This window comes from Gekko japonicus, unplaced genomic scaffold, assembly GCF_001447785.1.
Source record: "Gekko japonicus isolate JY-2015 unplaced genomic scaffold, Gekko_japonicus_V1.1 scaffold309, whole genome shotgun sequence".
Taxonomy (NCBI): Eukaryota; Metazoa; Chordata; class Lepidosauria; order Squamata; family Gekkonidae; genus Gekko; species Gekko japonicus.
This window is the reverse complement of record NW_015166430.1, coordinates 157,827-171,026: the sequence shown is the minus strand read 5'-3', so window position 1 is coordinate 171,026 and position 13,200 is coordinate 157,827. Positions and strand designations below refer to the sequence as shown.

At 42.7% G+C, this 13,200-nt stretch overlaps 1 protein-coding gene across 1 annotated transcript; it reads left to right on the top strand.

The window, feature by feature from the left end:
• The first annotated feature begins 3,306 nt into the window (after positions 1–3,306).
• On the top strand, positions 3,307–6,712 carry TMEM167B (transmembrane protein 167B). The gene is made up of 3 exons (XM_015411833.1): positions 3,307–3,389; positions 3,645–3,776; positions 5,290–6,712. The coding sequence occupies exons 1-3, from the start codon at positions 3,380–3,382 to the stop codon at positions 5,370–5,372; spliced, it is 225 nt and encodes a 74-aa protein (XP_015267319.1). The 5' UTR covers positions 3,307–3,379; the 3' UTR covers positions 5,373–6,712.
• Positions 6,713–13,200: the final 6,488 nt, after the last annotated feature.

Sequence of the window (13,200 nt, the reverse complement as noted above, 5' to 3'; positions counted from 1 at the left end):
TTCTCGAAGAGGCACATAAGGGATGCAATCCTAAAAGCAGTTTCTGGAACACCCTTGAAAATGGGGGAAACCAAGATTAGAGTGCTTAAGGATATTCCATTTGACGTAAGACAATGGAGAAGGAAGTACAAAGAGCTGGTGACTTATCTTCAGACAAACTCAATTGGATACAAATGGTTATTTCCAGAAGGAGTGGCTTTCAAGATGAAAGACAAAAAAGAAAGAATTGACTCTGCCTTTAAAGCCAAAGAATTCTTAAAGACTCGGCTGGGAAAAGAAGAGGAGGAAGGAAAAGAAGACGATAACAGTTCGAGTGGGGAATTAGAGACGGAATCTTCCGGAGAGGACTTTCTGGCGGTGCAAGGAGCTGCAGCTCCCAAAAGCCCCTATAAGCTGAGGAAGAGACGAGGAAAAGAGAAATAGAGGCTGAAGGACTCTGTATTGTGCCTCGAGGTTGCTGATGCATAAATGTGGTGATGGGGGAGGTATGGTTTCTGAACAGCTAAATTTGCTAAAGAAAAGTGAAAATGTGTGAAAAACTTGACTCAATTCATATTGTTTTACAAGAGTTATGACTTAATGTAACTAAGCTTTATTGAGGATCTCCTCTCTTGGGTTTTTAGGTATAGTTGGTTTCTTTCCTTTCTCCCATATATGTAGTACCCCACCCTTATTATTTTCTGTAGTATTGTAGATTTATAAAAATAATAAAAAATTCCCTTCAGGGGCTCAAAAAAAAGGGATGCAAACACCCCACACCCCACACACACACTCCCAAGGATAGGCTATTTACATTACACTGCTTATCTATAGGTCAATTCCAGGATCCTGATCAGCTATTGTTCTTAGGGAGCAAGCTCACCTAGTTCAAGGTCTACTTTCAGGGGTGGCTTAGGCTCAATACATAACACCCCCCCCCTAAGTTCCAAAACACCTTAACAGACATAGTCTCTTAGGTATGCTAGTTGGCAACGTTCTCGGGTTGAACGTCGCGGCTCTGGCTGAGGGGTCACGGTTATGGGATCTGAGTCCGCTCTTGGTCAGCTGGAAGTAGGCGGTGGCGGAGCTGGTCTATGTGTCTATGGAGAACCTGACCATCATTGGTTGATACCTCGTATGACAGAGGCCCAATAACTCTGATGACTTTGGTGGGAACCCAGGCAGGACCGCTGGAAAAATTTCTTGTGTAGACGGAGTTGCCGGGGAAAAATCCTCTGAGCGCTTCCTGGTTCTCCATTGCCTGGCAATGCTCAGGGGCTCGATCTGCGTGCAGTCTGTCCAGTTGGGTGGTTAGGCGCCTGCCCATGAGGAGTTCCATTGGACTGTGGCCAGTGGTGGTGCTTGGGGTCACCCAGTGGCCGAAAAGGAAGGCTGTGAGTCTATGGTCCCAGTCTCCGTGGATGATCCGCCGGAGTGACTCCTTTGTGGTCCACACCATCCTCTCCACTTGTCCATTGGTGGCTGGGTGGAAGAGAGTGGAGCGGATGTGCCGGATGAGATAGTGGCCCATAAATTCTTGGAATTCCCCCGAGGTGAAGGCTGTCCAGTTGTCAGTCACTGCTGTGTTTGGAGGAGGTGGAGGCAACAGGCACTACCTCCAGCCACTTGGTGTACAAGTCCACCAAAATGAAGAATATTTGCCCTTGGGAACCTCCGTCCATAGTTCTTCAGGCACTCTATCTATCAGATCTAGACCCTTGAATCTATTCTTCACCTTTACTGTATATTCATCAGGGATGCGATCTAGGTCAAACCTGAATGGCCTAGTGGTTTTCCCAATTTTCTTCAGTTTAAGTCTGAATTTTGCAATGAGTAGTTCATGATCTGAGCCACAGTCAGCTCCAGGTCTTGTTTTTACTAACTGGATAGAGCTTCTCCATCTTTGACTGCAAATTATATAGTCAATCTGATTTCGGTGTTGCCCATCTGGTGATGTCCATGTGTAGAGTCGCCTCTTAGGTTGTTGGAAAAGGGTGTTCGCTACGACCAGTGTGTTCTCTTGACAAAACTCTGTTAACCTTTGCCCTGCTTCATTTTGCTTTCCAAAGCCAAACTTGTCTGTTATTCCGGTTACCTTTTGACTTCCTACTTTAGCATTCCAATCCCCTATGATGATAAGGACATCATTTTTTGGTGTTAGTTCTAGGAGGTGTTGTAGGTCTTCATATAACCGGTCCACTTAATGTGCTCCAGTGATTTGCCATTCCTCCACTAGGTGAACCTTTCAATCTGCCCAGCTGTCCATCAGCAATCAGTATTCCTTTATTTTTCATTTTTCTAGATAATGAAAAACTACTGGAAGATTTCACTGAGTCCCAGTAATGGAAAGTGTTGCTTGTTGCTACTTTATCTATTGCTCACACCTTGCTCCTCCCTTGGATTACCAACCTCCAGGTGGGGACTGGAGAGCTCCCAGCATTACAACTGATTTCCAGACAACAGAGATTGGTTCCCTTGGAGAAAATGGCTGCTTTGCAGGGTGGACTCTTATGGCATGATACCCCCCTGAAGTCCCTCCCCTCTCCAAATCCCATTCTCCCAAAGCTCCATCCCTAGATCTCCAAGAATTTCCCAACCTGAGTTGGCAACCCTACTCTCTCCCTAATATCCTCTTTGCCCCTGCATATTACCTCTTATGATAAGTGTGGGATGTTGCGTGCCTTTTTCTTCATAGACAGGAAAAAGCAGCCCAAGCCAGCCTGTCTTGCCTCTGACATATTCCCGGCCCAACAACACAACACATTTGTTTACGGGTCTGTCTGTTCTGTGCCAACCTCAAACCAGACCAGTGTTGAAATGTAATTCCTAGGCGCACAGGGGCTAAATTTGAAAGGAAAGGGCTTAAGAATGTAGTACATATATTGCCCCACCCCCCAACTCATGATCAACTAAATCATCTAAACTTAACTAATGTATTCAAATAAATAATAAACATAAGTCATTCACTATACTTGTTGTTGAGTATACACTCTGCGTGGAAGCGCTTAAAATTTTTCTAATTAAAAAAAAAGATGCCGCCAAAAGTAAGCAGGAGCTCGACTTGTCACATTGGCAGGGTTTTTTTTTGTTTTTTGTTTTAATCTCTCCAATCTCTAGATCTGGCGTCATCAGGTCCATGGGGTCGCAAAGAGTCGGAATCGACTGTGCGACTGAACAACAACAACGCCAAATCTCTAGAAATACCCGATTCGGAATTATCTGTGTTCTGCTAGTGCTGCCTGAAACAATTGCGCCGCTCCCTTAGAAACGAACCATCATAGAGAGTAAGTTCGTCGGAGCTCAACTGGCACTGTCTAGTGGATCCGGTGCCGCGCTGGCCGGTGGTTCATCCAAGGAGATGCGGTGAGGGGGCCTGGACTGTGCCTTGCGGGTAGCCGTCATGGCCAACGGTGAGCTGGGAATGGTTTGGCTTGGCCTATTGGCTGGACCTTTGCGTTTGTGGTTTACGGCGGCTCTGCGCAGAATTCCCCGCAGGCCCATTCAGTGCCCCCTCCCTTTTGCCCTGCAGTGGACTGGCTCATCCGGAGGGCCTGAGGTTTATGTGAGGCCTGCCCAGACCCCCTTCTTTCAGTCCCCCGGGCGGGTGGCAAAGCTAGGTGTGGCCTTGCCACCGCGGTGACTCTCTTTCTTCGCCTTCCTTGCAGTGTATTCTCTGGACGGGTTATTGGTGTTCAGCCTGCTGTTCGTGTGCACCTGCGCCTACTTCCGGAAGGTCCCTCGGCTGAAAGCCTGGCTGCTGTCGGAGAAGAGGGGGGTCTGGGGGGTATTTTACAAAGGTACGAATCTTGCATTAAAGCGGGTAAAAATTCAGCCTTGGTCAAAGGGCTTCAGAGACTTCCAGGAGATAACGAAGTTCAGTGGTTTCTGGAACAGTCATGAGAGCGTTTATAACAACGGGAAGTTGAATTGTAAACTGCTATAGGTGTCAACGTATTCCTACCTGCATGTGCTTTACAAATGGGAATGTTGTGGCATGTGAAATGGTCTTGAGTCTTGGGAGAACTGAGCTGCACGAATTAATGTGCTCTATCTCCCCAAGTGTGACTTTGGTGTGTATCACTTCAACCAGTTCAAGTGCACCAGTGACCCTTGAAAGTAATGGTTTGGGGTGCAACTGAAACCACTGCAACTTTATAGTTATTTCTGAATCTCACTGCAAGATTAAGCGAATGCTTATAGTGTTAGAGATGTTTTTATTTACTCTATTGTGAAAAATAAACTGAGACATTCCTTTCTACAGACTACTAAGAAACTTTTAATTTCTCTGTATCCACCATTGCTTTAATATGTGAAAATAAATTAGGTGAAGTGGCTGTCATCACAGAATGTGACTTACAGAGCATGTAAATAAGCTCTTGATCTTCCCTCCGGATTTTAAAATAAGCCTTTCTTAATCTTTCCTCTGGGTCTGAGTCTGCCAAGATACTTAACTCTGCTCTGTTTGCAGAACATAGGACATAAAAACACTCTGGCGCATTGTTTGGGATCTAGTAACTAATTACTAATGGTAGGAGGGGGAAAAACAAATGCTAGGATTTGGTTATTTGTTCTTGCTTTTGATTGTTACTCTGTAACTTCCTTATGTTTTCCTGTAGAAGTTTTATGTAAGATTTAGAGACTGTATCAAGTACTTTAGACAGTCTTCAGTGTTGTTCATGGCATGTCAAATACATTACATTCAAATGACCAAACTATGTTTAGGGCCAGAAAGCCAATGCCCTTGTAAGGCAAAATCTGTCACCAGTGGCTGCCACTATTGGTGAAATTTGAGCCCTGTTCAGAGAATTGCTTTGAGAGTGGAAATCCTTACTCCTGGGCTTTCTAAAACACAGCAAAACAAGTGCATAACAACTTTTTATTCTCATGTTTATTCTCTGAATGTTCAGAACATATCTTGATCAGATTGCAATAACCATTCCTGGTGGGTTTTTTCTGTTATTAGTATTTATTGAGGTACAGTGATAACTTTGTCAAATTTAGATGGGATTTATATTTTTCACTGAACAGTTACAGGCATGGTAGGTGATGGACACCTAGAACTGCCCAATAATTTGCACTATGAGTCATGTTTTTGTGTATTTTAAAAGCAGACTGACACTGTTTGCCCAAAGCCAGAGCACTCTCCCAGAGCCTCTTTCTAGATCCCGTTGTATTTATTTCCACAACGGGCCTTATTTCTAGTGTAACAATAAAGCAGCAAGTCAGATGTTTTATCTGTTAGTCATGGAAATGGTGACAATGAATGTGTATTCTGTAATCTGTTACAAGTAATATCTTTTGGTTTTACAGCGGCAGTGATTGGAACCAGACTCCATGCAGCAGTGGCAATATCCTGCATTGTCATGGCTTTTTATGTTCTCTTCATAAAATGACTACCAGCACCTTAGATGGACACTATTGGAATGAAAATGCTATAAAAAGCATATATATTTTTCTTCAGAGGACAAAATCTCTTAGAGAAACTGATCGAGCACTCTGCACAGATGTCAAGAGGAAATTCCCATATGACCAAGCTTTGTTTGAGACCAAGAGAGTGGCCTTTGTAACAGTAACTATCCTTTGTACTTCTTGTAGTGCTCAAACATTATCAGCAAAGATTGTTTCAGTGCAGATTATTAAAATCAAAATTATAGACTGCATAAGGAAAACGTCACATTTGTGTTGCTAATCAAACTAAGTATGGAAATTATTTGTGTCAAAGAGAAATGGATAAGGCTTTTCCAGATTTTGACAAAGTGTGGAAGGGGGAAGGGTTAATGTTTCTAGTGTGTTAAAGGGAATTGCTTTCAGTCCCAACAATATAGTATGAGCAGAAAAGGAAGATGTAGAATTACTTTTGTTAACAGCTCTTTGATTAATGCACTTTTGAGGCTTGGGGCTAAAATTGTCCTAAAAACTAGTGACTGGATGTGGTATATGAGCTAGTGGCACCATGCAAGCTCCTTGCACAGTTTAGAAGGGCAAATGTCCTGTTTCCCCATGACAAAAAAGAGATCTGAAACACAAGAAAATAAAAATGCCGATAGGTAATATATTCCCCTGCCCCTTGTAATAATTGTCAGCACCTCTTACAAATGGTTAAGAAGAGAAGCTGCACATTCCGTGAAGCTAAGCTAATCAGTAAGAACTGCTGAGTCAAACATAGCCACAGTTGTTGGATGCTTATGTGTTGGAAAAAACAATGGGGACATATGCTGTTACATAAGTTGATAGATGTTAAATTGTTTTAAGTCACATTTAAAGATCATAACTTGTATATTTTGGGCATTGTACAAATTTTAAAGATAAAGACTCATGTTTGCTTTATGTATCACTTTTACTGGTTTGCTCCCCCCCCCTTTATTCTGTTTCCCTGAATTTTAATTGTAGGAACTAATCTCCTACAGCAGAAGCTGTATGTTTAACTTGTACACTTGCAATATTGAAAATGCTTGAAAGATACAAGTTTACAGACTACTTCAGGATTGAAGCCTAATTTATTTTCTTTTAATCCATTGTATTTACGATACCAGTTAGAACTGAACAGACTGTCAATTTCCTTTTTTCAATTTTGTATCTTTTATCACAGACAAGAACTGTCATCAATTACATGTCTATAAATCAGAAACAAATATACTGGAGCCCTGACCTGGCTTCTGGGTATTCCAGCTATATATGTTTGAATAAATCTGCTTTATTTTTGTTCTCTGTGGCCCATATTTAGTAAATTACAGGACTCTTTCCACTTTTGTGTGTGTGATTCTTGCTGAGAGCTTAGAGTTAGAATGAGTTTTGCAAACTCAGCATAATATGGAAGCGTGCAGGAAATTGATAAGTGTGGTGTTCCAAGAACATTCAACTCCTGTTTTGGAAGGTATCTGAATTAAGTCTTCTCCTTTTTATTTCAGTGTAGGTGTCAATATATCTAATTATTAGCATAGCCCCATATGTGGATATATAAAGATAGATCTTTCTGTAAACCTGAAGAAAGCCAGATTTGCAGAAAAAGATTGAAATTAAAAGGGGCAGGAAGTAAAACACTTCTAAATGATAGCAGTACGTGTAACATTAAGAAAGGAATGCCCTTGGTGGCCATTGCTAGGCAACTACAACAGTATTGCTAGCCTCCAAACCTTGGTTTCTGTCAATAAAAGTTAGAAGGGGGGTGGCCCTATCCATGGCTTTTTGGCCTTTGGGAGGCCCAAGTTTGAATTATGACTGCCATGGAAGCTCACTGGGTGACTTTGAGCCAGTCACACGTCCTCAGCCTAACCTATCTCACAAGGTTGTTGTGAGGAGAGGAGAATGATATAAGCTGCTTTGGTCCCAATTGTGGAGAAAGTTGAAGTATAAATGAAGTAAATAAATAATATAATTGAAGATGGGTGGCAAGTAAAAGGTAGGCTGATGGATGAGAAAAATAGAATGAAGCAGGGAAAGTTGAGGATATAGAGGCCCCACTGTGCAACTGGACCTAGCCTGACCAGCACTGAACAGCTGGGCCCAGCTCACCAAGTATTGCAAAACTGGGCCGAGCCCAGCAACTGGCACCATGCAACTCAGCCAGATCCTTCTCCGGGGGCCAGGCTGCCATGGGAGGAAAGGGAAAAAGAAAATAATGGGGATGGGGAAAATGAGATTCTCCCGCAACTCTCTGTAGTTTTTCCATACAATACAGAAGATGTGTGTCTGCAATAGCATTTCACATTACTATCAAAAACATTTCTGCTCCTGCTTAGACAGCAGTACTACAAATAAGACAGCATTTTTCTTACAGTGCTGGTAAATGTTCTGATTTGTCTACCAAAACACAATTAGCTTCAGTCATTGGAATAAAAATTGGACTTTCTGTCCTCATAGAGATGACTTCAAAGGATCTGAATGGATACTTGTAACATCTTCAATAGTTACAGTTCAATTAGTACAGGGCATGGGAAGACCATTTCTAATATAACGTCTACCTTCTCTCACTCTCCTGTAATGTTATATTTCTCTTGAGAGGCTTGGAATTCAAAGTAAACTCTAAGAGCTTATTTAAGAACCCAAGGAAAGGATCAAGACTTTCACAATAAAGAAATTAAGAGGGTACAGAACCATCAGAATCAAGAAAACAGAATTTGCTTAATAAGAAGGGCATCTGTCTCAATTTACTGTCCATGGCAAAATAAGTGAAAACATTTCCAACAGCTTGGTTATTGTATGTATGTATGTATGTATGTAAATTATTGGCATTCAAAACAGCTATAAACCATAACCTATTTGCTTTTACATTCCTCTGAGATACCATCGCATACAGTAATTTTTTTAATGGTCAATAACACAGTTTATTATTTACTTCATTCATGCCTCAACTTTCTCTCCAGTCAGGACCCAAAGCAACAAAAGTTACACAAAGTTCTAAACTAAGTCTTCCCATTCTGGACAGTCAGCCTCTGTAATGTAAGAGCAAAGCTAAACCAATGACATCCAGAGGAGCCACGATATTGCTGCCTGCCCAGCTTTGCAGGTGCATCCACTCCAGTCAGGACCCTTGTTAAGGGTACTTGCCACTCTACCAATGAACTCATTGCATCCAAAGAAGATGCTTCTATTCAACAAAAGCTTATGCTGGAATAAAATGTTCTTAGTGGTTAAAGGGCTACCGTAACTACTTATTTTTTGTTGCAACAATCCCCTCTGGAATGTATTGCTGTTGAACAACACTAGGAGCCCTGGGCTGTGACCATATTATTTTTTTTAATAAGAGAGGAAATACATGTGAAACAGGTGGGGTGAGTACACACATACACACAAAATTAACACTCATAAATATAGTCCCCCATGGAAAACGTATCTTATGTTCAAAGCCACAGCCATGCTTAAGAACAAAAATATATAAAAGAAGTAATGGGAAAAGCTGTTGAGGTAAGTAGTTCAGGCATCTGTTTTAGGTGATCATGTATTTAATTCCTGTGTAGACCACATACTTTAAAACAGAAAATTCTGTTAGAAGAAGAACAGTGAAAGGTGCAATGGCATAACCTCTTTCTTCAGAGCTTGTATCTGTGTTCTGGCAAAGGGAGTTTGGGCAAGAGCAGTTGGAATCTGACTAGATATTTGAGCAAATTGTAAACAAGGAAAAGTTGATAGTATATTATACAAGACTTCCTTGTACTATGCAAATCTGACATAACCACATTATGTTACAGTCAAATGGTTCAAACCCAATTTTTTTTTAAGGTCAAGCTGCAATTATTGAGCTAATTAGCCTGCAGGTTCATAGCAGAGCAGAGGTCCACAACCTTTCTGAGTCTGTGAGCACATCTGGAATTCTGACACATCATGGTCAATGCAGTTACAAAGGGGAATTTCAGATTACCCTTTTAAAACTGTTACTGTACCGTCTTGGAATAAACAGGGACGGCTATTTCACACAGCCTTTCCCCTACTGGTATGGAGCCGTCTCCGAAGGCTTGTCATTTCAGACTGCACTGCTTTGTTTTCCCACCCTTTTCCATCCGTATGGGTGATCTCCGTCTTTTTTTGTTTTTTAATGTTCTTTTAAGAGTGCTATGGCACTGTAACACAACCACAAAACAGCGCAATAGTGACCCCATTGGGATGCCTGGACCACTGAAATACATGAGATCACTACATCTGCTACTTGGAAACAAGTGGAAGCTCAGGCACGCACATGCACACACTTCTGGATTTGATTTCGGAACAATAGGAAGGGAGGAAGGGATGCTGTCTGGGTCTGTAAACTGTCCTGTTCCACCACCCCCTTCCCTCACAGTGACTCCACTCTCTTTCAGGCTGCCTGGAATTTAAAAATCTCTTCCTTTAATTTTTCTCCTTCAGGCACCTTAAATCAAACTGCTTCCCCCCACCCCACGCAGTATTTTGGGATAGGACAACAGGCTGCCTTTTCGTTCCCCTCTTTCCCAGCCTCCGTTTTACAGAGAATTCCAGGAACAGAAAACCTGTGGCAGGATTTTAAACCACCACCACCACCCTTCCCAAGGCACACTAGATCCTTCCAGGCTTGCAAACAGCATCCTCCTCTTGATGGCCAGTATATAGGGATGCCATGCCTCCAGGTGGGACCTGGGGATCCCCTGCACAGAGTTACAGCTTATCGCCTGCCTACAGTTCCAAGGCGCTCTTAAAAGAACTTAAAAAAAAAAAAAGACGGAGATCGCCCGCACGGGCAAAAAAGGGAGGGAAAACCTCATCACTGGAGGAAGCTGCCACAAAATGCCTGCTGAAGTAGGTGGAGACAGCACAGAATAGCAGTTTACCTTTAGTCACAGTGCAGATCCTTGTGCTATGGTGGCAACTGCTGTCAAAGCAACATTTTAAAAAATATGCCCAGCCAATCAAATTTCCAGTGGCCAGTCAGAATCTTTGCAGGGCAAAAGCCGCTCATGGCACCACCAACGTTCTAAAAACACTTGGCATCAGGAAAGGAGTCGGTGGGTGCCGTGGTGCCTGTGGGATCCCTGTAGTAGAGGGTATGCAGATCATACCAAAAAAAATATGAGCAGATGTAATATTTTTATCCAGTATAGTCAGACTTTGTACAGCTGATTGATTACTGAAATCACACCCCCACCATCACCCTGTAGTTTAGTTAATGAATGGTTTCCAAAAGCCCTGGGTGGTAGCCAATGCTCCCTCTAAGCTGTGGAGTCTTGTGAGCAAAAATTCTACTTTGTGAGCTACTGGCATTAAAGTTCTGAGCAAGTGATTTGGCTACTGCATAAATTAGTGTGCTCTGGAGCCCTCCTCCCTGAGCTAAGACTAAAATCTGTGAGCCCAAGTCTAAAAAACTGTGAGCTAGCTCGACTAACTCAGCTTAGAGGGAACATTGGGTAGCCCAGTTTGTTATCGCAATGTTGCAAGCTGGCAGAAGGAGAGGCAGAGAAATACGGCTTGCGTGAACCATATAGCGCAGTTCAAAGCTGCCCCCTTAAAGGGATGTACTAAAAGGAAGGACAGGATTGCCCATTGGAAACAATGGGAGAGACTTGAAGGCCTATTGGAAATAATGGGAGCCATGAATGACAACTAACGCATGGGCTCCATTGAAATACATTACAGCTCAAGAAGAGTTGCAAAGAAAATGAGGAATGGAATTTCCATTAAGGTCACTGGTCCCAAATACACTGGACATGGACTGGAATGACAGGCCCCACAGTGGAATGACAGCCCCTAGGGGTAGCAGATGTGTTCTGAGAGTAGAATGACAGGACCCTCAGTGGAATGACAGTCCCTGGAGGTAGCAGATGGGTTATGAGGATGAAATGACAGGCCCCAGAGTGGAATGACAGCCCCTAAGGGTAGCAGGAGTGTTCTGGGACTGGAATGACATGCCCCAGGAAAGAATGAAAGCCCCTGGAGGTAGCTCGGCCCCACCGCCATTGCTGCCGCCACTGGTGACAGCCATAACTTTTTAAAGAGCCCCTCACGAGAGCTGGGGGAGCCAGAACGACTTCCCGCGCGTGATGTCCGAGCGGCAACGCTCACTGTCCCTCAAGGAAGGCGGTAACTCAATTCAGTGAGTGGTGGCAGCAGTAATTTTCAATACATGGTTTTAACTATGGAACAGTTCTCTCTCTCTCTCTCTCTCTCTCTCTCTCTCTCTCTCTCTCTCTCTCCCCTCCCCTCGCTCCCTCCCTCTCACTCTGAAGCTACAGGGTCCTGCCAGTTTCCATCCCCCGGCCTTACTGAACCGGGTGGTAATGGGAGACCTGAGAAAGGTTTCTGCACTCCTAATTTCCCCAGCACCTATCTCCTGTCTTTCAGTGACTCCTAGCTCTTCCTAGGGATGTGTCAGATGTAAGTTACCTCCATGCCCCATAAAGCTTCAGCTGCCTGTTTCCTCTACTAAATGGACAAGACATCTTTCTCCAGATCTGTTGGTAAAACTAGCCGTAGGCCGCTTTATCCCACAAAGACTGAACTCCCAGACAGTAGAATCATATACACAGCAGAGGAAAAGGGAAAAAATGGGTAGAGATGCCATGAAATGCAAGAGATAGAGTTCTAGGCAGCATTTGGAATTGTACAGCATAATCACACTGACAACAAATGTTAAGCAATTTTATGGCTAGAGTTGGTAAGAAACTGTCAACTTTATTTAAACTACAATTGGAAAATTCTATCCCTGCAGTTTCTCTGGATTCTCCATTAGAAGTTCCTTACTGTTATGTTTCAAGAAATCTGTTACCACAGCACTCTTTTTTGCTTTAACAGACTAGAGTAGCCATCTGGCTTCTTGAGAGAGATATATTTTATTATCCTATAATAAAAATAAATATAATAGTTAAGAGTAGTTCTGAAAAAGGAGTTCTCAAAGCCTTTATACATATAAACATTTTTACCAGTATTATTTAGGAAATATGAACCCAGAAATATCCAAAAAACCCAAACAAAAACAAAATCCTAGTTACACCAAACTATTGTTTTAGAATACTGTTCTAAGTATTAAAAACTAATATTTTCACATTGTCTAACACCATCTAAAACTAAGTAATATCAACACTAACTTTAAGAAAATCAAAGGATGCATCAAGGGAAAAGTTACCGCTGGCCATGGATTATGCATTTCTGACTGTTGGAATACAGCCTATTGCTTGCAACACTTTGGACATTTAAATATACCATGAGGAACTTGAGTTACCTCAAGGCAAGACAGATGGTACCAGTCCTGACATATTCCCTGACAAAGAACCATTGTGTCCTTCTTGGGCTTCTTACACAAGTTACCCATCATGCACAAAGACGAAGATGAAGAATAATACAGTTGTATTGCTGAGGACAGAAATTCAACAGTGGCTGGAGACTCTTTTGGTGCACTTCTGGAAATAGGTGTTTGGAAATTGCTTTTGACTTTTTGAGTTATTTCTTTCTTTGTTCTCTGATGGTTTCCCTGTGTGAAACTTGGTTTTTGAAGGAATGATTTCTGTCTGAGCAGTTCAGTAGCGATCCATTGCCGTACAGGAACCATGTCTAGTGGGAATGGGACTGCTGACCCACTGAACAATATGTTATGGGCCGTTCCGGGCTGTTCCGGAAGCATTTTGTCTCGGAAAGGGTTAATAAAAGTGTGAGCGTTCCCTGTTCCTACTTCTAGAATATGGTTCTGGAGTGCCTGTAAGGCATGCCACTGTTTTTTGCGTTGATCTTGTGTGTTTAGTGCCCGTTCCAGGCCGTTCCAGGCCGTTCCGGCCCGTTCCG